The sequence below is a fragment of the Procambarus clarkii genome, chromosome 72 (genome assembly GCF_040958095.1).
Source record: "Procambarus clarkii isolate CNS0578487 chromosome 72, FALCON_Pclarkii_2.0, whole genome shotgun sequence".
Lineage (NCBI taxonomy): Eukaryota > Metazoa > Arthropoda > Malacostraca > Decapoda > Cambaridae > Procambarus > Procambarus clarkii.
This window is the reverse complement of record NC_091221.1, coordinates 7,695,215-7,720,908: the sequence shown is the minus strand read 5'-3', so window position 1 is coordinate 7,720,908 and position 25,694 is coordinate 7,695,215. Positions and strand designations below refer to the sequence as shown.

Sequence of the window (25,694 nt, the reverse complement as noted above, 5' to 3'; positions counted from 1 at the left end):
CTGTTATGTTCACTGTGTTCTGTTTCCTATGTTCTATATACATCTCCTTATCTCCCCCGCGAAGATTTTTTGCATCTTACCGTCATTATCTGCATCCAGTGATCTGATCGTCTCCAAGGCGCCACTGTAAGAGATGTTAACGTGTCCTCCGCAATCTGAAACACATCACACCATTAACAACATCATATACTGTCACTTTAGTTGGTCAATTTAACTAATTACTGGGTAATGTGATAGACGCGGAATTCGGGGATTACTTCAAGCGCAGGTTAAACAATATATAAAGGCATAGGACTCTTCACATTGAGGTCCAGCACAGGACTCCCCATGCAGACGTCCAGCACAGGACTCTCCACGCGGACGTCCAGCACAGGTCTCTCCATGCGGACGTCCAGCACAGGACTCTCCATGCGGACGTCCAGCACAGAACTCTCCACGCGGACGTCCAGCACAGGTCTCTCCACGCGGACGTCCAGCACAGGACTCACTCTCTCTCCAAGGATACCCTACACACTCACGGTTCGTAAACTCATTGACAGTATTGCTCAGAGAAACCTGGACAATCTTAAAAAATGGCTAAGGTGTTCTGTTGACAACCACAAGAGAACGCCCATGGAACAAAACAATACCAATACACGACCAAAACCACATATCAGAAAGTGAAGAAACGACGAAGTTTCGGTCCGTCCTGGCCCCTTATCAAGCAGTGTAATAATGCCGTTTCGTTCCAGGACGGGCCGAAACGTCGTCGTGCCTTCGTCTTCTGATGTCTGCTTGGCTCATCATATCTTCAGTCAAGTTATTGTGACTAAAGTGGTCTGCACTTTCATACACGCCCATCACAGAATTTATGATGGCATTATTACCCAAAAGATCAAGCCACAATCCGCTGCAAACCGACCCACCTTGTCGCAGATGCAGTAGTAGGGAAAGCGGCCTCTTGTGGAAGGTATGCACTCCATGTGAGGACCACACAATTCCGTCCCTGTGGCGGCAGTGCAGTTGTTGCTGGTCAGCTCGCAGTGGACTCCGTAAAAGCCAGGTCGACACTCGCATCTGAAGTCTCCGGGGATGTTTTGACAACTGGCACCATTCTGAGGACACAAAAACCACGCCAGATCAAGATTAAACCCTCGTGCACGAGACAGAATGGCTGCCTCTACATTATGCTCAACTGACAATTATCACTGGATCTTCATACTAACCTGACTATTATCACCAGGTTCTCTTACCTAGCAACCAAATTCTGTGCCTTGCAACTCATAACACTCGTTTCTGTCTTCGTCGCAGGTACTCCCAGTCCAACCACTGGGGCATAGACAGCGGAATTTCTGGAAGCTGTCAATGCAGGTGCCTCCATTGCGACACGGCCCGCTCTCGCACTCGTCCAGGAGCAGGCGACTGTTGAGCTGGTCCACCTGTACGACACCAGAGTTGAGCCCGTCCATGTGGTGGATGACAGGGTGGGTTTTATGGGGAAAAAATATCGTGCTGGGAGGAAGGGGGTGGGTTGGATACTCTCTAGGTTTAAGGATTATGAGCGGGGAGTGGTTCAGGTTGGGGGGTAAGGGAGGGGGGTTGTGAATGGGTCAAATTACGTGGAAAAATGGTATTAGGTGAGAGTTGTGAAGGAAAGGATAATATGACCAGAAAGGGATTGAAGAGACAGAACTAAACTTTTATGCACAGAAACGGTTAAAAATGATAATTTTGCCACTCTAAAGCACCACCAGTCAATGCAAAATAACACTCACGTCACGTTTAAGCTTCCTAATGTCTCGCCTAACACTCCGAGAGGTGTTGGAATCTTCCGTGGTACTGTCATTGGTGTTGACTTGAGATTCCAGAGCCTGTAGCCTGTTCTGAACCTCTGAAAGGCTGGCTATCGCGCCCTGGAGATACGCAACGCTCTCCTGGATCCGGGGAACGATCCGCTCTTCCAGATTACGTATCGCTTGCTGCCTCTGCGTTGCCTTGAAAAGCAAGTTTGTGGAAAATGATGAACAGACGAATCGAGAAATTTTGCTTCATCTATTTGCTTTACTTGATTTTATTTGTTTAAATTTGTATTTTCATCTTTTAAGTTTCATGCCTACGTTAATTCAACATATGATAAATTATTTTACATATTTTCTGATGATCATATTAATTAAGTGTTCCGTGTCTGTAGCACCTAATCAAGAAATTGTTGCTTCATGCCTTAACAAATTTGTCTAAGCCTCCTAAACCAATCTATCCCAGAAATGTACCTATTAAAATACTAACCTCTCTCTCTAACTAATAATAACCACCTTCCCTGCCCTTCACCTTCCGGAGCGATAAAGACGCAGGTGGTGCAGTCATCGGGAGGACAAACCCTACATGTAAACTGCACCTACTATCCAGAAGAAGAAGACGCAGGTCCACGGATACATACCTCCTGCTGGAGGCGCGTGAGGCCGTCGTTGATATTCTGCAGGTGCTGTCCGCCGTCGGGAGTCACGAGGGCTACCTGCTGGCTTAGACGGGAGACGTTGGCGACTAGAGGATCCAGTCGATCTCGCAAGGTCGTTCGGATGCTGGTCACCTCGCCACGCAGAGCCGTTGTGGTACGCTGTTGGTATGATACAGAGGACTAGGGTGATGGTAGTGGTGGTAGTGGTGTCGGTGTTTGTAGTGGTAGTGTTGGTGACTGGTAGTTGAGGTGATGGCTGTGATAGTGTTGGCTGTGTTATAAATGATAGTGTTGTTAGTGATGATAATGATGCTAATGATTAAAATAATAATGGTGTATGAGTGGTAAGAATTAACTCTCCTAACTGTACCACCTCCAACCTGGCCACACAGAGGAGGAGGAGCAACTCACCGTACTGGAAGCGACGGTGTCGTTGAGGAAGGCGATGCTCGTGGAGACCCAGTTGAAGGAGGCGACGGTGCGTGCCACCTGAGACAGGTTTCGGACCAAGAAACCCAAATCGGTGTTGTGTAGGCCTTCCAGCTGCGGGCGGACTGCTGCCACCTGGCAACAGAGAAGCCCCAGTGTCAGAGAACTTAAGTGTCAGCATTAAATCACTAGCATGAGGAGCAATCATATGGAAGAATCTGCGTCGCACATATATACGGTGGGATCTAACCCCCGTCTGGAGGAAATCCCAACACACGACAGCGAATCGAATCAACATAATACAATTATAGGTTATAAGAATCAGCGTTAAAATTAACCAAACTTAACAATACTGTTTTAGCCAATCCTGACTTATTGAAACATGTCTTATACTAGTTTTTAATACTATTTTAACAAATGCTGACAACGAATTCTGACTTAATACTGATTTTACCAACACAGATTTAACGAACAGTGAAAAAACATATGCTTACTATGTTAATACACACTTAAGATATACTTACAAATTCCATATTACTTTTAACATGATATTGAACTATTACTGAATTAATCAACATTAGCTAAATACATTCCTATCAGATATTGATACGCACTTAGGAGACCTATAATGGGGTTGGTAAGCTCTTGGAGCCAGAAAATGGAGTAAATAAACTTTATGAGACCGGGGATGGTAAACCCTGAAGGCCTTGAATATTATATTAAAATACTGTCTTGAGTTATAGACCTTTCTAATACCAGAAATACAAAAATATTTCCCTTTAAGTAAACAAAACCCAACTTATCCTCACTTAAAGACAAAAGAACAGTAGATAACACACATGGTTATCGATTTTTGTTAATGGTTATCGAAACAATATCCGATATTGCTAAATACATATAACTAAATGATATTCTTGTTCGCTCTTGCCAAAAAGAGTATTTTTTTTTAAAGTGAATACAAATTATAGCATTATATAAGGTAGATCTACAAATATTCTTAGCAGTTCATCGTGAGGGAGTGGATATGATCACGACATTCACGATCAGTAATGTCAAGGAAGAAAAATATTCATGGTTTGAGGTGTCCAGCTGGACGATTTGCTTATCATAAGCCACGTCTGCAGCTCGCGACCCCCCCACCACCTTTCTGACCCTCACTACCACCCCTCCCTCTATACCCCCGTCCAACCCTGCTCACGCCCCCCATCTCACCTCCCTATTCCTATCACACGCCACGACCCTCCCTCCCATCCCCCCCACCACACACCTGTTGAATTTCTTCATGAAGCACACTTGTACAAGTTGTTGGAGGGGGAGGGGAGAGAGAGAGGGGAAATGGAAGGGAGGAAGGAATGGTGGGATGGAAGGAGGTGGGGAATGGTTCATTAAGTGTGCATGCACACGGAGCCATGAGTCATGTACACCCAAGTGTTGGGATTGTGCTCCAGCTCCTGAGTCCCGAGGGTACATGTGTGTGTATGTGTGTGTGTGTGTGTGTGTGTGTGTGTGTGTGTGTGTGTGTGTGTGTGTGTGTGTGTGTGTGTGTGTGTGTGGTGTGCTCACCTACGCGTGTGGGGGGATTTAATAATAAGTTTATTTTTAGTATTAGCCAATATTACTGCAATATCCAGATGATTAAATTATTAAATAGTTCGTTTAAATATTCATGCATCTCTTATATATATATATATATATATATATATATATATATATATATATATATATATATATATATATATATATATATATATATAGTTTTCGTTGCTAACATCACAGACGAAAAGGCCCTGATCAAGCTAGATTTAAAAAAGGCCTTCAATTTGGTGCGGAGGGATATGCTGTACTCCGTGGGGTTCATCGTCATTTCCCTTTCCTCTATCCTTTTGTACATTCATGCTACGTATGGATCTAAAGCTACTTTTTGGCAAATATGAAATTGACTCGCGAGAAGGCGTCCAAAAGGGTGACCCCCTTGCTACTCTTCTTTTCTGCTTAGTCATCAAACAAGTCACAGAAGTCCTGTCCAGCGAGCTTAACATCTGGTTCTTGGATGATGGTACCCTAGCTGGTTCCCAAGACTCCCTCTTGGAGAACATCAGAAAAATCCAGGAGCAAGGTGCAGTTTCAGGCCTCACCCTGAGCCCCTCTAAGTGTGAAATAATATGTTCCAACCAGGGCGTAGTAGAGGGAATTGAGGGTGTTCTGCCAAATATCCATATGACCCAACTTGACGACAGCACACTTCTAGGAGCCCCCATCCCCCTGGGGTAGAAAGCCATCGATGAGGACCTTGATAAGAAAATCGCCGACCTTAAGAGGATGGATGGGCGGATTGAGGACATTGATGCTCATGATGCACTCTACCTCATCATCAGATGTCTGTCCCTCCCCAGGTTAACCTAATTTCTGAGGTGTTCACCATCCTACAGTAGCCTAAATCTAGGTGAGTATGACCTGTAACTGAAATCAATGCTAGAAAAAGCCCTTAACCTCTCTCTTGATGACCTACAGTGGAAACAAGCTTCTCTTCCCGTAAGACTTGGGGTCCTCGGAGTTCGAACAGCAACGCAAATCGCTGTACTAGCCTTCCTGTCCTCCTCCTCGGCATCCGAAGACCTTGTGAAGGAAATTCTACCTGCCTACTTACATCAGCTGGCAGATGTACACGATCCCAATTTTACACGCTGTGCCACTGAGTGGGCCTCTCGTGCAGGCCCATCACCTCAAAGATGCACCATCTCCTTCAAAACCCTGTGATTTTGAAGATGGTGTCTTCTAGTGTTCCCATATATAGAAGGTAGGAAAGAGGACTCCTATTGGGGACCCACATGGCTACTCCATCTATCTGCCTATATATGTCTCCCAGAGGGGGTTGTGAATGGGACCATCTTGGTGCAAATCTCCAGAAGATTATAAAGGACAGACTCTGGAATATCCAGCTTTGGAGTAGTATTGTCATGGCAGATTCTGTCTAACATTAAGTTGATAGTGGGGTCTACAGGGACGTTCGTAAATAGGAATTCCACGTCTAGAGATGCTACGTTCCCTCCTGGTTTAGTGGTCTTCACCATGTCTACAAAGCTTTAGCATATAGATGTTGCCTTTTCTAGCATTAACACCATTAATTATACAGTTGACTTTTTTCCTGGTATTCTTAAACACACACACACACACACACACACACACACACACACACACACACACACACACACACACACACACACACACACACACACACACACTGATAGAAAAATGAGGGCAGTGATCAGAGGCAATGTATCGGACTGGAGAAATGTCACAAGTGGAGTACCACAGGGTTCAGTTCTTGCACCAGTGATGTTTATTGTCTACATAAATGATCTACCAGTTGGTATACAGAATTATATGAACATGTTTGCTGATGATGTTAAGATAATAGGAAGGATAAGAAACTTTGATGATTGTCATGCCCTTCAAAATGACCTGGACAAAATAAGTATATGGAGCACCACTTGGCAAATGGAATTTAATGTTAATAAATGCCATGTTATGGAATGTGGAATAGGAGAACATAGACCCCACACAATCTATATATTATGTGAGAAATCTTTAAAGAATTCTGATAAAGAAAGAGATCTAGGGGTGGTTCTAGATAGAAAACTATCACCTGAGGACCACATAAAGAATATTGTGCGAGGAGCCTATGCCACACTTTCTAACTTCAGAACTGCTTTTAAATACATGGATGGCGATATACTAAAGAAATTGTTCACGACTTTTGTTAGGCCAAAGCTAGAATATGCAGCGGTTGTGTGGTGCCCGTATCTTAAGAAGCACATCAACAGACTGGAAAAGGTGCAAAGACATGCTACTAAGTAGCCCCCAGAACTGAAGGGCAAGACCTACGAGGAGAGGTTAGAGGCATTAAATATGCCAAAACTAGAAGACAGAAGAAAAAGAGGTGATATGATCACTACATACAAAATAGTAACAGGAATTGATAAAATCGATAGGGAAGATTTCCTGAGACCTGGAACTTTAAGAACAAGAGGTCATAGATATAAACTAGCTAAACACAGATGCCGAAGAAATATAAGAAAATTCACTTTCGCAAACAGAGTGGTAGACGGTTGGAACAAGTTAGGTGAGAAAGTGGTGGAGGCCAAGACTATCAGTAGTTTCAAAGCGTTATATGACAAAGAGTGCTGGGAAGACGGGACACCACGAGCGTAGCTCTCATCCTGTAACTACACTTAGGTAATTACACACACACACCATGAGAAATACCAATATATATCATGTCAGAGGCTCTGGCATGTTATTAACTCACATGCAGGATCCACACTTGCATCGTAAGTCTTTACGTGAAGTACGTAGACAAATGGCCCGAGGATGTGCCTTGAAGCAGAGCTGAGACGCCACCCCATCACGGACCACCCCATCACAGACCACCCCATCACAGACCACTCCATCACAGACCACTCCATCACAGACCATCCCATCACAGACCACTCCATCACAGACCACCCCATCACAGACCACCCCATCACAGACCACCCCATCACAGACCACCCCATCACAGACCACCCCATCACGGACCACCCCATCACAGACCACTCCATCACAGACCACCCCATCACAGACCACCCCATCACAGACCACCCCATCACAGACCACCCCATCACAGACCACTCCATCACAGACCACCCCATCACAGACCACCCCATCACAGACCACCCCATCACGGACCACCCCATTACAGACCACCCCATCACAGACCACCCCATCACAGACCACCCCATCACAGACCACCCCATCACAGACCACTCCATCACAGACCACCCCATCACAGACCACTCCATCACAGACCACCCCATCACAGACCATCCCATCACAGACCATCCCATCACAGACCACCCCATCACAGACCATCCCATCACAGACCACTCCATCACAGACCATCCCATCACAGACCACCCCATCACAGACCACCCCATCACAGACCACCCCATCACGGACCACTCCATCACAGACCACCCCATCACGGACCACCCCATCACAGACCACCCCATCACAGACCACCCCATCACAGACCACCCCATCACGGACCACCCCATCACAGACCACCCCATCACAGACCACCCCATCACAGACCACCCCATCACAGACCACCCCATCACAGACCACCCCATCACGGACCACCCCATCACAGACCACCCTATCACAGACCATCGGAACCCAGGTGGTTGCCTTAATTGGTTGCCTCAAGGCAAAGAGAACTTTAGACTTCGTGAGGAATTTAGACTTCGTGAGGAATTTAGACTTTATGTGGAATTTAGACTTCATGAGGAATTTAGAATTCATGAAAGATTTAAACTTCATAGAGAATTTAGACTCCATAAGTAATTTCAACAATACAAAATGTAAATTCCATGATGACTTTTAATTTAACACAAATAGATTACGGTCGACACTACTTGGCCTTGAAGAAAAACATGTCTAAATGAAAAAAGTTCTAAGAAACAAACAAACGTGAAAAACAACACCAATAACTACCAGAAGGATTCGAACCGAGACAGCCAAGGCGCGATGTGATGGAGGTAGACTCTACATACATCCTGAAGTTAATCTAAACACGAGTCGACACACACACACACACACACGCCCTGACAGCAAATTATAAATCGACCCAGATGTTTTCGCATGACGTCACTCGCGCATGCGCCACGCACGCGTCACGTGACCGGCATCGCTTGGCCTTGACACCTCAGCAAGAGCGCATGGCACTGGACAGTGCCAGAAAGGGCCGGACAGCCGGCGCCACATGACTAGGCGATAGTCAACACGTGACCTCTAGATCTCCACGTCACCAAGTCCTATTTACCTTCCATCAAGTCCTATTTTCCTTTCATCAAGTCCTATTTCTCTTTCATTAAGTCATATTTCCCTTTCATCAAGTCCTATTTACCTTTCATCAAGTCATATTTCCCATTCATCAAGTTCTATTTCCCTTTCATCAAGTCCTATTTACCTTTCATAAAGACCTATTTCTCTTTCATCAAGTCATATTTCCCATTCATCAAGTCCTATTTCCCATTCATCAAGTCATATTTCCCATTCATCAAGTCCTATTTCCCATTCATCAAGTCCTATTTCCTTTTCATCAAGTCCTACGTCCAGCCTCCATCACTCCTCCCGTCATTATCCACCAGATCCTCGTCATCAAACCGTTTCCAAGTGTGAAGATGAAAAAAATGATGAAGGTAAGGGAGATATTAGAAGAATTAAAGAATTAAACTAAAGGGTGGTGTCACTTTAGTTCACTTCGAACTAGGAACTTACTTTAGTACATGTCTAACTAGTTCTTTCCTGATACCTAGTATCCACACTCATGGCGTCACTAGTTCTAAGAAACTAATGTTTATTATTGGGTCAGCTCAACGTATCCAAGGGTGATAGTTTCTCCCAGTGGAAGCCTTTGATGGATAACTTCACCACCCCCATCATTTAGGGGGCGTCAAACAGCTGGGTGGATAGCGGATTCGTAGTCCTGAGGTTCCGGGTTCGATCCCCGGTGGAGGCGGAGACAAATTGGCAAAATGTTTCTTTTACTATGATGCTCTTGTTATCTAGCAGTAAATAGGTACTTGGGAGTTAGACAGCTGCTACGGGCTGCTTCCTGGGGGTATAGGCCTGGTCGAGGACCGGGCCGCGGGGACACTAAGCCCCCGAAATCATCTCAAGATAACTACCACCATGGCTCTGAACAACGCAGGTTGGAGAGAAACAACAGATGTTTCACAGGTGTTTGGGATCAAAGACCTCCGAATACATCTGTGGCTGTATTTTTTTTTTGTATAGGTGCGTCAGCGTCTGTTTTAAGTGTTTTCGATATATATATATATATATATATATATATATATATATATATATATATATATATATATATATATATATATATATATATATATATATAGTGTGTGTTTTCTGTAAACTGTAGCATTGCAATAAAATCAAATAAAAAAAAAATAATAGGGGTGGTAGGAGAGGAAAAGATTAAAGTATTCAGTGAGAATCCACAAGGTCTTCTCTGAACACCATTTATTTTCTTCTTCGAGGATGTGGGGTCCCTTCAATTAAACCAGTGGTGGTATCCCTATATATATATATATATATATATATATATATATATATATATATATATATATATATATATATATATATATATATATATATATATATATATAAGCAACACTACCACGCAAACATCATGTAAATTCTGTCGGAGGAAATATTTATGAGACGGTCATTACTTTCGGAATAATATTTAAGTTAATGAGGTGAAAAAATATAGCTCATATTAAGTACTAAATTTGAGTGTGGAGAAATATGATAGTAACGAAGGTTAAAAAAATTATTAAATAAAAATATTCTGTAAACCCATAAGGAAGACTGTAGGATATACATTCAGTGGAAGCCATGTGATGGTGAAGATCGTGAGAAATACAATTTTGCAGCATATCTGAAGAGAAGATTCTTTGTAAGTACTACCAACACGGGTTCTGGGATGGTAAATCTTGCCTCTCAGGTTTACTAGAATAATATGAGCAAATGGTAAACATTACAGAAAGAGAATGGTGGGCAGATTGTATTTTCTTGAACTGTCATAAAGTGTTTGATGCAGAACCCCATAAGAACCTGGTGCATAAGTTGGAGAAACAAGTATAAGTATGCAGGCGAGGAGTCACAATAACGTGGCTGAAGTATGTTGACCAGACTACACACTAGAAGTTGAAGGGACGACGACGTTTCGGTCCGTCCTGGACCATTCTCAAGTCGATCTAATATACAAGTTAAGTATAAGTAACACGTACAGGGCTCCAGTGGATAAGGGAGTACCTAAGCGACAGAAAACAGCGAATTACTGTGAGGGTGTAGATCTTAGAATGGCAAGATGTCACCAGAGGAGTCCCACAGGCTTTTCCACATGGATATCTCCTATTTCTAATGAACGTAAACGAGCTTCCAGAAGGTATAGACTCATTCCTCCTAATGTTTGTTGATGATGCTAAAATTATGAGAAGAATTAAGACGGGATTATTATTATTAACAAGTGGATACTAATCAACTAGTTGGATATTAGTATCCAACAAATGGGTACTAGAGATTAACTCAAATGCAAAGTAATGAAAATGGGTATAGGGAGCAGGAGACCGGACACAAGGTACCAGTTCGGAGATGAAATTTTTCAAGAATCTGGTAGAAAGATGTGAAGGTTTTATCAAACCGAACCTGTCCCCTGAAGCCCACGTCAAAAGGATAGTAACAGCGGGATATGGCCAGCATAAAAACAGTCCTTTGAAATTTGTGAAGGGAATCATTCAGAACCTTGTATATCACATTTGTCAGACCAATCCTGGAGTATGCAGCTCCATCGTAGAATTCATATCTAGTCAAACACAAGACGAAGTTAAAGATCAGAGCTATGCCACCAGACTAGTCGCGGAGCTTAGAGGTATGAGTTATGAGGAAAAACACTAGACTTAACCTCACGAAACTGTAAAAACAGAAAAGTTACGTAGACATGATTACCGCCTACAAGATTCTCAAATTAATTGAGAGGGCGGATAAAGACAAATCAAATTATTTAACGCCGGTGTAACACGCACAAGGGGACACAGGTGGATATTGAGTACCCAAACAAGCCACAGAGACATTACAAAGAATTGTTTCAGTCAGAGTAGTTAACAAATGAAATATACTAAGAAATTATGTGGTGGAGGCAGACTTTACACAGTCGAAAAATGTAGTTATGATAGAGCTTGAAGGACCGTCAACACACACACAAACACACACACACACGCTAGGGGTCTGGTAGCTGAGTGGACAGCCTGTGGGACTCGTAATCCCGGGTTCGATTCCCAGCGCCGGCAGAGATAAATGGGCAGAGTTTCTTTCACCCTGATGCTCCTGTTACCTAGCAGTAAATAGGTACCTGGGAGTTAAACAGTTGTTATGGGCTGCTTCCTGGGTCTGTGTTTGTGTGTGTATAAAAAAAAAAGATAGTAGTTAGTAACAGTTGATTGATTGACAGTTTAGAGGCGGGCCGAAAGAACAGAGCTCAACCCTCGTAAGCACAAGTAGGTGAATACACACACACACACACACACACACACACACACACACACACACACACACACACACACACACGCGCGCGCGCGCGCGCGCGCGCCCGCAACCGAAGCAGCTGCTCTCATCCAGGTACACGTGGAGCTAATTTTTCTGATGTATACATTTCCAATACACGAGAAAATTTGTATATTTTTGTACGACGTCCATTACAACATTGGCATACATATTGACATGTTTATTCGCTATTCCTTCCTGCCAGAATTAATCTGCATTTATATTAGAGACTTTCTATCATTTGCATGTCATGTATATTTTGATGGAAGGAGTAGTAATTAGTGACAGAGCTGGTTGTGCGATGGTTGTGGTGGTGTGGTGGTAGTTCCTACCTAACAGAATGTATGGGGGGGGGGTGAATGAGGGTCTAGCTCTTTATGCTCCAACTTTTGGTCTTGTTAAATTTAATGCATTACAATTGAGCTATCGTGTCGTTCAAATTCATTGTCGAATATGGCCTGAGATTTGTGGATGGAGGTGGCTTTTACAACTTCTTTTACTTATTTCTACTTCCTGACCATCCGTATATGCGTATTTTCTTACTGGCGTATGTCCTTAATCACGTATTTCCTTACTAGCGTATGTCTTTAATCGCGTATTTCCTTACTAGCGTATGTCCTTAATCGCGTATTTCCTTACTAGCGTATGTCCTTAATCGCGTATTTCCTTACTCACGTATGTCCTTAATCGCGTATTTCCTTACTCACGTATGTCCTTAATCGCGTATTTCCTTACTCACGTATGTCCTTAATCGCGTATTTCCTTACTAGCGTATGTCTTTAATCGCGTATTTCCTTACTAGCGTATGTCCTTAATCGCGTATTTCCTTACTAGCGCATGTCCTTAATCGCGTATTTCCTTACTAGCGTATGTCCTTAATCGCGTATTTCCTTACTAGCGCATGTCCTTAATCGCGTATTTCCTTACTAGCGTATGTCCTTAATCGCGTATTTCCTTACTAGCGTATGTCCTTAATCGCGTATTTCCTTACTAGCGTATGTCCTTAATCGCGTATTTCCTTACTAGCGTATGTCCTTAATCGCGTATTTCCTTACTAGCGTATGTCCTTAATCGCGTATTTCCTTACTCACGTATGTCCTTAATCGCGTATTTCCTTACTAGCGTATGTCCTTAATCGCGTATTTCCTTACTAGCGTATGTCCTTAATCGCGTATTTCCTTACTAGCGTATGTCCTTACTCACATATTTCCTTACTTACGTATTTCTTTTCCTTTTACTTATTTTCCATCTCCAGTTTCCTTATATATCCTTCAGATCGACTCTTCATTTCTAAATTTGACTATTTGTTTTACATCCTTACGGTACTCCCTTACCCAATTATCCCAGCTTACTCCTCCATTTTGTGCACCAGTCTTTCTTGAGGACCAGTTTCAAACAGCTTTGGACAATTAAGGTTAGGTTAGGTTAGGTTAGGTTAGGTTAGGTTAAGTTAGGTTAAGTTAGGTTAGGTTAGGTTAGGTTAGGTTAGGTTAGGTTAGGTTAAGTTAGGTTAGGTTAAGTTAGGTTAGGTTAGGACACTTAAGGTTTGCATTCTGGGAACAGTCTTACAGTTACAGTGAAGGAGATAGTGTTTAGTGTAGATGGGTAATACTTAATGAGGTCGTGTGTATCGAAGATGGTTACAGTGAGGATTGTGTGTGTGTGTGTAATGAAGATGGTTACAGTGTCAGTGTGAGGGGTGAGACGCGCGTGTGTAGTGAGGATGGCTAACACGGTGAAGACGTTTACAGTGCCAATGGGCTGTGTACTGTACATCGTTATAGGTGAAGATAGTGTTATCTTCACTACACACTGTGTAGTGAAGTGTGGTTAGCCTGACGATGGTTATTTTACTTATCTTCTTGAGATTATTTCGGGGCTTAGCGTCCCGGCGGCCCGGTCCTCGACCAGGCCTCATTTTTGTTACACACACCCATTTAGCAGCTCGTAATAGCTGTCTAACTCCCAGGTACATATTTACTACTAGGTAACAGGGACATCAGGTTGAAAGATACTCTGCCCATTTGTTTCCGCCATCGCCAGGGATCGATCCCCCAAGCCATAGGATTATAAATCCAGAGTGCTGACCACTCAGCCACAGGCCCCACAGATGTGTGTGGGATTTTTTTAAAAATATCCTGATTATTTCAGTATGATATTGATATCTTGAGATGATTTCGGGGCTTTAGTGTCCCCGCGGCCCGGTCCTCGACCAAGGCCTCCACCCCCAGGAAGCAGCCTGTGACAGCTGACTAACATCCAGGTACCTATTTTACTGCTAGGTAACAGGGGCATAGGGTGAAAGAAACTCTGCCCATTGTTTCTCGCCGGCGCCTGGGATCGAACCCAGGACCACAGGATGACAAGTCCAGCGTGCTGTCCGCCACACAGTCCGTGGAAACATTCACAATGCCAAATATGCTTATTTGGATACTGTGAGCTGTCATGTTAGAAAGGAACTTAATAAATTCTTAAGACATTCTTATACACAAACTAGTTTTCATGTTGAATATGAAATTGAAATTAAAAATTAAATAAGTTTATTGAGGGATACATAGAAAGGGATGAGTTAGCTCGAGCTATTCTCACCCTGTTCAGTTGTGAAACTCACCCCAGCTGTGAAACTTAACACAGCTGTGAAACTTAACACAGCTGTGAAACTTAACACCTCACGAAACGTTAAATACGACAACTATGAACGTACAGGCATCTTACCCCGAATGTTTGCCACTTGGGTAAGTTACGTCCTCTGAACAAATCCACAAGGGCCGTGATGAGGGTTCGAACCTACGTACGGGGTGATCCTAGACGCGCCTTAGTCCATTGCGCCACGGCATGGTTAAAAGAATTGTAACCGGGAATGCTATACTGCCCTCACACGGATCCCGCAGCGTCTTGAGATACAAACCGAGGGTTGTCGTGGCGCAGTCGACTAAGGCGCGTCTGGGCTCATCCCGGACGTAGGTTCGAACCCTCTTCACGGCCCTTGTGGATTTGTTCATTTGCTGTATCACGCTATTGTGATTTCTGTGTATTGTATCTTGAGGTTATCTTGAGATGATTTCGGGGCTTTAGTGTACCCGCGGCCCGGTCCTCGACCAGGCCTCCACCCCCAGGAAGCAGCCCGTGACAGCTGACTAACTCCCAGGTACCTATTTACTGCTAGGTAACAGGGGCATTCAGGGTGAAAGAAAGTTTGCCCATTTGTTTCTGCCTCGTGAGGGAATCGAACCCGCGCCACAGAATTACGAGTCCTGCGCGCTATCCACCAGGCTACGAGGCCCCATGTTGTAAGTTACATCCTCTGTTGTTAGCAATCACTGTGAAGAAATGGACGACCCTCTCACTTATAGCGATTTCGCTGTTTTGTTATTTTCAATTCTCCTCGACTAGATCTCAACATCTGGTAATCAATTTCGACCGGGAGAATGGGACTGGGATTGAAGGGCTTCAACTCTTAATTGTTTACATACAATGACTTTTCGTCTTCTTGAAGTATGTTGATTGGCATTTTTCATGCTTCGTTGTCTAATTCTTATCAGTAAAATTTTGGATTATATTTAGGTTTTACTGTTTTAGTCTTTTTATTTGATATTAATTTATATAAACTTTGAACTTCTTATTTTGTATTCTGTCCCAATCTTGCTGTGTAACGTGTTTTTTTGTTTTAACCCTTATGATAGATTATATTCTACGAAACTATTCTATGTTTCAAATACATTTGAAGCTCTACTTGTCAAAAACACACACAGATACCTTCTGGAGATCTTGATCGCCCTACAGGGCGGGAAAATGGCCACGTCACTGTTTGTTTGGTTGGTTTCAGCGGCGGTAGAGGGCTCCACACACACATGATAATTGTGACTACATAGACACAGGTGTTAGTAGCCGCCCACCTGGTCGTTGGCTGACAGGTAAAATATTAAACTTGCTCAACGCGGGTTATGGCCCCTCCCCACTTTTGGTATGCGAGCCGAGTGGTGGTAGTAGTAGTAGTGGCGGTATTCCACGAACGCTTTTCAACTTAATCCTCGAATTTGATCAACACACACTGGGTTGAATAGGACGGAGGGGAAGGCATGAATAGGACGGAGGGGAAGGCATCGGGCGAGTGTTGGAATGACCATCTGTGCCTCAAGCGTCCAACTCCTGTTGCTTATGCGATTGGGCTTCAGTCTCTTTAATGGCGACTTAAACTTCTTCTTAGTTTGCAACCTCTTTGTTTATTCAAACATATCGTTATGATTTCTTCCCTATAAACTTTTGTATTGAGTACCAGGGTTTTTAAATCTTTTTTTTATGCCATTTTTGGGGGTACATTATAATTGGTGTCAGATGTAACGTGTAAATTTTTTAATTAAATTTAAATGTGTAAATCCAGTCATAAAAACACTAAAGTGTATGGTTTTCTAGTAAATCGTCAAAAAACGGCCAACCTACTCATGAAAAACTCTCCAGACACCAAGCAGAACGCCTTGAAGGAAACCAACGTCGTCTATACCTTCCAATGCCCACTTGGGAACTGTAAGCCCCAAAGAACTCAGTATATAGGCAAGAAAACAACGTCTCTTTCCAGGCGATTAATAATGCATAAACAACAGGGCTCCATAAAGGAACATATAATCTCCTCTCACAACCAGACCATCACCAGAGAAATCTTAACAAACAACACAGAAATCATCGATAGCAGGAGGCTCGACATCTGCGAGGCACTACACATCAAGAAGTCAACACCAGCAATCAACAGCCACTTATTGCACAACTATATTCTGCCCACTTCAAGACTCCGAACCAATATAGAAGCATCAAGATGAAGTATGGGTCAATAGGCCCACTGCAGTTACTTCCATTCTTATGTGCTCATATCCAATTAATACCCATAGTTTCGTGTTTTGTCTTGTGTTTGTCACAAGTTTGTTCACCTCACCCAAAACTGTTGTACCATATCACCTCACCCAAAACTGTTGTACCATATCACCTCACCCAAATGCGAATAAAAGTATGGACATATATTGGCAGCAGTTTTTCTTTTAAACATATTTAATTGAAAACGACAGGAACGGAAGCAACCAGAAGAACATAAGCTACCAACAAGTCACACTATTTAATACCCCATTAGCACCCCATTAGCACCCCATGTAATGTCATTCATCCATATGTCACCTAACCACCTCACCACAAGAGGATATAGCCAGGTGCTAACACAGCAGTATTTTACGGGCTCACCATAGCCTGTGCTGCATGGACATTTCGTTCTGAGTAACTAAATCTAAAACAACAACAACAACAGCAGTATTTGTTAGTTACATATTACACACACAAGTTACAGCCCCGCTCCTGTGCCAGGTAAGTCCACTACGGGCTCACCATAGCCCGTGCTACTTGCCCCGCTCTTGTGCCAGGTAAGTCCACTACGGGCTCACCATAGCCCGTGCTACTTGCCCCGCTCTTGTGCCAGGTAAGTCCACTACGGGCTCACCATAGCCCGTGCTACTTGCCCCGCTCCTGTGCCAGGTAAGTCCACTACGGGCTCACCATAGCCCGTGCTACTTGCCCCGCTCCTGTGCCAGGTAAGTCCACTACGGGCTCACCATAGCCCGTACTACTTGGAATTTTTGTTCCGAGTAGCTGAATCTAAAACAACAACAATCCTTGTAAGCTCAGTATACCTCTGTCAGTCACAGTGTACTCCTGAAGATGTCACACACACACACAGATGTGTGTGTGTGTGTGTGTGTGTGTGTGTGTGTGTGTGTGTGTGTGTGTGTGTGTGTGTGTGAGATGGGTGAATATCAGCAACTATCAAATTAGTGGAATATATTTACATGTTGTCAGGCAGGGATAAAATGAGCTAGTTTGAAGCCTACAACCCCAATATTCTTCCTCCTCCCTCTATCTCTGCGACTTCTCTAGCACCCCCTCCCCAGCTAAGCACGCCACCCCCTCCCCAGCCAAGCACACCACCCCCTCCCCAGCTAAGCACGCCACCCCCTCTCCACCATTCTTAATAAACCTCATAACCTGTCAAACACCTTCCCTATCACAGTTCGACCCCTTTCTTCTTCTGTCTACAGTCCCTCTATCCTTCCCTAACAAAATCTACTTTTTTTTTAGCAAAGAGGATGGAGACACAGGCGAAAAGAGAAGTTTGGACATGGGAAATACTATGTGAGTCATGACTGCAGGCGGGCTGTCCGCCTTGCTGACACAATGCTTGTGTTGGTAGCTTAGCTAAGCTTGCTCTCTCTTGTCAGAGCGCTGTGTTTGTGTGTGTGTGTGTGTGTGTGTGTGTGTGTGTGTGTGTGTGAGGTGGCACAATGCGTGTGTGTTTGCAGCTTAGCTAAGCTTGCTTTTACTCTTTACTGCCTTATGTGGGAATCGACTCGTGAGATTTATATTTATTTAATTTATATGAATTTATATAGAATTTATATTTACATTAATTTATATATTTCGATAGCAATTTGTATGATGTTTAGTGGACTGTATTTCTGCAATATTCTCACAACTCGATTTCTACATATTAAGGGGGTTTATATTAAATTTATAAATATGCAGCCAATCAAACTACAGTATTAAACTACACATATTAATAACTAAATTGAGGTGCGTTACCTTATTGTATGGTAGGCCTAGTCCACCAGATATAACTAGGATGTAAACAGCGCCAACAATCAAATCATCAATAATCCTCGTGTGAGCCTAGCTTCCAACACTCAAGTAACTGATGCACCAAGATTAATTCTTGCTTCCTCTTCTATGTTCCTGTCAAAAAAAGGCACTAGCTGTAAAACCGGAATCCAATATATGACAGCTATATCAGAGAAAATACTGTATATCATTCGATAAGGACCAAGGAGTAATGACCTAGATTGAGTAGTTGCCTCATGTTTTAACCGGAATTAATCCTATCTACGTGACATTACTGGCCAGAAATGAATTAGATAAGATTTCGGAAAGCCACTTCCCTTGTGGATGTTGACTGCGTGGTGGTGATAATGGTAGAAGCACTAATTTGATCTCCATAACACTTCCTCCAAGAGAGAATTATAGGAGCTCAATTTGCGCCGCGACACTGTTGGCTAACAATAGCTAACCTCCCTCACCACTGACGCCTGGCTCTTCTTATCCAGACATGTCAATGTGTGATAGAAGGGTCACATTTACTCTATTTTGATATTGATAATTAAGTTAATTCAAATGTTATGTTTTTATGATGTAATAAGTCCAAAGACTACTGTATTTATGAATAATTCCCAACATTCCCTTGTGAATTTATAGCGCTATGTGGCAATGATATCTCGTTTTCTATTGACGGAAAATTCCACTGCGCCACTTCTTCTATGGGAGAATATATATATATATATATATATATATATATATATATATATATATATATATATATATATATATATATATATATATATATATATATATTTACCTGAGAATATATATTATTATTTACCTGGAGAAACCTCCTACAATGCCGTAGTGCTTGACTGAAGGCGAAGGAAAGACTCAATTTATATGCAAGTGTATTTATATACCAAATTTTCAGATGTAATCTACATTATTTTTCAAGGCTCTGTATACAATGTTCACATTGTGTAAAGTAACCCGTATAAACCATCTTGAGAAAGGAGGAAGATTACACCCGAAAATATCGATTTTTAACACACGTTGGGTCAGATTTTTAACACACTTACCACACTTTTTATTTAACATAATTTGTGTCTTTCAACTATTTACCTATTTATCCATTTATTTACTTATTTATTTATATGTTTGTTATATATGTTATTTGTTAATCAACCCAATCCCTCACCCAATCCCTTCCTCCACTGCCTAGCCCACCAACAGCCTCGTTCTAAAATTCCAAGCTGCGCGTTGTTCTCTCCTTCCTAAGTTGACCTCATTTACCATGGCCCTTCCTCTCTAGGTCGACACACACAAGGCTGTTCGTATTTATCGTCACGAATTATCTAACAAATCTGTACTATATGGCAAGCCATGCATGCAAGCACGGGAGCGGTAGTTATAGCAACAGCGGTTGTTAACGGGGTCTGCCTACCACAATGAACACCTGTGTGTGTTGTGTATATGTGGTTGCATCTGTTGTCTGGGGGTTGTAAACACACCAACATCACGTCAAAATAATACGTCATTGCTGAATCCTGTTTGCGTTCAGTGCTACGTACATCTCGTTTTTATTTTTCGATCATGTCTCAGTTTGATCGGAAAATTGACGGGAGAATTGAACCGGGCGGCGGACAGCGCATCCTCGCTACAGGGTGGAGAACAATGGCATCTCTCCCGCCACGCTGACTCGAGCCACGTTGTCATATGGAAGCTGGAGAGGGGGGTGAGAGAGGGAGGGAGGGAAAAGATACATAAATACCTTTGCCGTCCACAGTTCGTTACATTCCATCTCCAGTTCTCCCCAACGATTGTTACTGCTTCGCTCCTTGTCTCTCGTCATCATGAGGTGAGCTACCACGGAATCTGTATTCGTGGAAGGGTTGAATTCCGCATAGCGATAGGACATTGTGGTAGATTCCACAACTGAGGAGGTGGTTCCGTATCACTGAGATAGCTCCACTCTCTCTTCTTGACAGCCACACCCATCACAGTAAACCCACAACCTCACCCAACACAGTACATCAACCCAACAACATCAGAGTAAGCCCAGAATCGACAGTGAATATCTAATATCAGTTCTCAATAGGGCATCTTAAGTCAGTCCCCCTAGAGGATATGGGTGTAGCATAACCAAAAGAGACTCCTGTGTCACTTCGTCTTAAGAGAGAGAGAGAGAGAGAGAGAGAGAGAGAGAGAGAGAGAGAGAGAGAGAGAGAGAGAGAGAGAGAGAGAGAGAGAGAGAGAGAGAGAGACAGAGACAGACAGACAGCCTGGGACGTAGTGTTGGAAGCCTAACCATTATAGCGACAGGCATAAGCTTACTGGACAGAATCTATTCACTGGACAGAATCTGCTAACTGTCACTTCCAAAGACAAGCTTTTGTTTGAGCCTGTCTGCTCAATCCGCCATAAAAGCGACAACAGTGACAGAATGATTGAAAATGGAAAGTAACCACCAAAATGCAGTTCAGTAAATTAGAAACATTCAATTCCAATAACAAAATATATCAAAAGCAATTAAACAACAGCTGTCACTGGCTCCTTTAGGCTCTTTTATGAAATATAATTTATTGATGGTTGTCAAAGTTTTGAGAAATTGATTTGCAATATACTACATGTATCCAGTTTTGCCTTACGTTGCAAATCAATGATAACTTCATATTTTCTATCAAACTTTCACTGTGTTAAAGTTTCCATGGTAAACTGAAAGGCAACATTATTGAAAACTTACCAAACCATTTTATGGAAGAGGCAAGAGAGCAGGGTAACTGCTGAAATGTCAATCAAACCTATTTTCAGATTGATGATCGTCTACGTCGTTATCATGTCTCCCTCTCCCTACTCGTGAAATACGGCCAGCAGGGCTGGATTCACAAAAAACTTACGTGTCCATTTACGAGATCGGTACCTCATATCTTGACAGTTAACGAGCTCCTTAAACGTTACGAGGTCACATTAAGTATTGTTACGGAGTGCTGTCTCACTATTCAAAGTATACTACACTCTTCCATGACACAATCTCGCTATATAAGGTATACTACACCCTTCCCGAATACAATCTCGCTATATAAGGTATACTACACCCTTCCAGAATACAATCTCGCTATCCAAGGTATATACGCCAAAGCAGTGATTTCATTTGTTTTAAAATGTGTATCTTCCTTTTTTTCTGGCAGGGTAACTGTGACTTTGCTCCTGCTGGTGGCCGTGTTGGGCGCCACTGACGCCTTCTGGTTCTTCGGTGGGTCTGCGACCTCTCAGGTAAAGACGGTGAAGGAGGAGGCGCAGCAGAAGCAGCAGCACCAGGTGGAGAAGAGGTGAGACGCAGCTATAAAACTGTATCGATAAAATAGGCCAGCCTGATGCATTGCCTATTTGAAGTAATGTGGAGTAATCTTGAAAAATGTTTATGGATACATATACATTTATATCCTTACATTTTCAAAGACAAATTTGTCTTTGGAGGTGTAAGGAATGCCATGCGAAACGCATCAATAGGCGTCAGACCATAATTTAGTGTGAAAATAAACTTTGGAGAGTTAATTTTTCAACTTCCCTCGACAGTGAAGAAATTCATAGGAAATATTGAGATTATATACATTTTTCACATTATTCATCACACGTTAATTCGTGATATACTCACACTCACATTCAATAAACTTCCAGAGATACTGAGCTGGACGAGGATGATGATGATGACGATGATGAGGATGATGAGGAAGTGGACCATAATATAGAAAAAAGGTAATTAATAGTGTCCATCAATATGAACACAGAGAAATTACATATTTGCCAAAAGTAACATAATCTGAATTGCTAATGTAACGGGCACAATATAAATAGATAACGAAATTGGAAATTAGAATAGATAACAAATAAGAACAAACCAATAACATTAAAAAATATAGCCAACTAATTATTTAAAAAAATAATGAAAAATAATTTAGTTAAAAATTATATTAAGTAAAAATATATAAAATGAGTGTATGATATTAATTCTATAATAATAATAGAGATAATAATAATAATAATAATAATAATAATAATAATAATAATATTTTCTCGATTTTCTCTACAGAGAGGCAGAAGATGAGGATGAGGATGAGGAAGAGGATGAGGAAGATGCTGCTGAGGATGAGGAGGAAGATGATGTGGTTCAAAAGTAGTCAAAAGGTACAGTAAACACACACATAAATTTGTACTTTAGTAGGGCCATGTAACCACACATAAACACTCACACAAGAACACACACATATGAGACAAATAAATAAATAGGTCACAGAGTACCTATAACAAAAATAATAATGATACTAATAATAGTAATAATAATAAAAATAAATAAATAAATAAAAAAACACCACAGCCTCGTGCCTGAGCTTAGTGCTGAGCTTAGTGCTTAGCTGAGAGGGTTAAGCTCAGATGACTAAGCTGAGAGGAATGTTTGAAGGAATCTTGCGGAAGCTGAGGTAACTCCGAATAGAAGAGACATAGTAGCGACATGAAAGATTTTTTCTGGATAATTGACATGGTAAATAAGGACAAAATGTACAATATTTAAGATAACAAAGGGGGACACGAATGATAAGAACACTCAAGACGCTACGGACAACACCAAAGAACTTGTTGAACTTTGGACTTTATAAAGTCCAACTTCAGAAAGTCCAACCTCAGAAAGTCCAACTTGAAAAAGTACAACTTCATAAAGTCCAACTTCGCTGAAGGATAGTGAACGTGTGGTAGATCGAGGGCGAGCGAGTACTAAGTTGTGATAGATACACTGGGCCTCAACTCACACACACACACACACACAAGGTGTAAATCCACATGTATATAAACAAGGAGATATATAGACACAGTCAAACAGAGAATCGCGTGTATAAACAAACAAAGCAACATATACAACCATCCACACAACCACTAACAAAATGTTATCAAACAATTTGGCAAAATCAGCTTCTCAAAATAATTTTGTTTAATGTACTAAATTAATAACTCTTATTTTCTTTAATTACATAAAATTACATATTTTTAATGATAAAACATTTAAACATAATTCCTAATATCATATCATCGCGATAATAAGTGGTTATAATGATTAATGGATTTTTAGAATCATTTGGTTAATCATATTCATTAATTTTGATTTAGATATACGAAGAGTGATACAGGGATTTCAACCAGGGTTCATATCTCGATCTGTGTAAATATGTCGTTTTCAGTCATTAATATATTAATTTATATAATATTAAATATATTCTGTTTGTTTTGCAGATGATTTGTCGATGTTAAGAAAACAGACGAACAACAGGATAATATCAAAGATATATAGATTGGTCGTCAGTGCTCATCGTAATCAGCATATTCATCATATCAGAATAAATCATATCAAAACAGTGCTCATGTTACTCATTCAAAAACATTTCGGGTTTTATGCCCCTCTTGGTGAGGTCAGCATATGACTCACACCAGTCATGATGACATCACATGACCTGACATGATGCCTTCTCATGCCTTATACCTGTCATGAAACCTTGCAATGCACTGACCTTGTCATGAAGATCATGCAAGCCCTGTACCTGTCATGCAGCTTCACAATGCCAAAAGTTCTTCCAGTTCTTCACACCTGCTCTCCCTCCTACCTTCCCCCCCCCCCAAAAAAAAAAAGTTTCAATGCCTTTCACTGCTAAGCTCAACTTATTTCCTAGTTACGAAAAGGGATTAACATGACAGTCAGAAATGACTGACTCCTTGGCCACTCAGAAGAACTTGACAATCTCTCTCCATTCACAATATCTTGAAAATCTTTCTCTACTCACATGATCATAACAATTTGTTCTCAGCTCACAAGAGCTTGCCAATTCTGTCTCCACTCACAAGATCTCACAGTCTACAACCTTGACTCACGGATCGTCTGGTCGTTTAACCCTCACACCCTGTCTGCTAACAACCCTTTCGACCGCCCCCTCTGGGTCGTGTTACTGCATAACCCACTATAGAGTACTAGAATACACAACACACACACATGTGTTGATGCTTGTTCGAACCAGATCTCATTTTTTTCGTCCTTTACCTTCTCAAGTGATCAAGTTGTGACCACAGAACTGTTAATTTATTATTATTTGAACCAACTACTGAGATATAAAGCCCACATTATTAAATTGTATGGTATTTGGCAGTATGATATGTTACACATATACAAACATATGTATATTTACACATATACATACATATGTATATTTACACATATACATACATATGTATATTTACACATATACATACATATTTATAAACACATTCAATTTTCCTGAAAAATTCCAATAATTTCATTATGATAACTGTTGGCTTTAGAGTTAAATTTCGTTTGGCTAAATATATAACAAAATTTACACTTGTTTGTAGTCTATCCTAATTGTTTATACTCGTGTACTGAGTTTTCTTGTCGATGCTTGAACAAAGTTTCAACAATGAATTTGAGAGAAATTGAGTCGAGAGAAGACTTGATTGATAAGAAGTCAAGTTTCACGTATGAATGATATATATATATATATATATATATATATATATATATATATATATATATATATATATATATATATATATATATGTCGTACCTAGTAGCCAGAACTCACTTCTCAGCCTACAATGCAAGGCCCGATTTGCCTAATAAGCCAAGTTTTCGTGAATTAATATATTTTCGATAATTTTTTTCTTATGAAATGATAAAGCTACCCATTTCATTATGTATGAGGTCAATTTTTTTTTATTTGAGTTAAAATTAACGTAGATATATGACCGAACCTAACCAACCCTACCTAACCTAACCTAACCTATCTTTATAGGTTAGGTTAGGTTAGGTAGCCGAAAAAGTTAGGTTAGGTTAGGTTAGGTAGGTTAGGTAGTCGAACAGCAATTAATTCATGAAAACTTTGATTATTAGGCAAATCGGGCCTTGCATAGTAGGCTGAGAAGTGAGTTCTGGCTACTAGGTACGACATATATATATATATATATATATATATATATATAT

The 25,694-nt window shown here is 41.5% G+C and overlaps 3 protein-coding genes across 3 annotated transcripts in view; 2 read left to right on the top strand and 1 right to left on the bottom strand.

Annotated features, from left to right (window-relative positions):
* The window catches only part of LOC123773655 (cubilin), an 87,797-nt gene extending 68,727 nt beyond the window's left edge, over positions 1 to 19,070 (bottom strand). The window contains exons 1-7 of the mRNA XM_045767477.2: positions 18,644 to 19,070; positions 2,846 to 2,998; positions 2,417 to 2,593; positions 1,755 to 1,973; positions 1,233 to 1,418; positions 906 to 1,094; positions 81 to 155 (exon numbers count right to left, since the gene is read on the bottom strand). The gene's annotated coding sequence lies outside the window, so the exon portion shown is untranslated. The remainder of the gene's footprint in view (positions 1 to 80; positions 156 to 905; positions 1,095 to 1,232; positions 1,419 to 1,754; positions 1,974 to 2,416; positions 2,594 to 2,845; positions 2,999 to 18,643) is intronic.
* Positions 7,235 to 8,248, top strand: LOC138356419 (sperm acrosomal protein FSA-ACR.1-like). Its single transcript, XM_069312562.1, has one exon. It carries the CDS (start codon positions 7,235 to 7,237, stop codon positions 8,246 to 8,248), a length of 1,014 nt encoding a protein of 337 aa, XP_069168663.1.
* Positions 19,071 to 20,409: 1,339 nt separating the features above from the next.
* On the top strand, positions 20,410 to 24,063 carry LOC123773654 (prothymosin alpha-B). Its single transcript, XM_045767474.2, has 5 exons — positions 20,410 to 20,513; positions 21,844 to 21,984; positions 22,334 to 22,411; positions 22,746 to 22,840; positions 23,939 to 24,063. The coding sequence occupies exons 1-4, from the start codon at positions 20,509 to 20,511 to the stop codon at positions 22,831 to 22,833; spliced, it is 312 nt and encodes a 103-aa protein (XP_045623430.1). The 5' UTR covers positions 20,410 to 20,508; the 3' UTR covers positions 22,834 to 22,840; positions 23,939 to 24,063.
* The last annotated feature ends 1,631 nt before the right edge of the window (positions 24,064 to 25,694 follow it).

Coding starts and splice junctions, on each gene's coding strand:
- LOC138356419 (XM_069312562.1), top strand. CDS start 7,235: ATGTGCCTTGAAGCAGAGCTGAGACGCCACCCCATCACGGACCACCCC.
- LOC123773654 (XM_045767474.2), top strand. Junction 21,985..22,333: donor CAGCACCAGGTGGAGAAGAG/GTGAGACGCAGC, acceptor ATAAACTTCCAG/AGATACTGAGCTGGACGAGG. Junction 22,412..22,745: donor GACCATAATATAGAAAAAAG/GTAATTAATAGT, acceptor TTTTCTCTACAG/AGAGGCAGAAGATGAGGATG.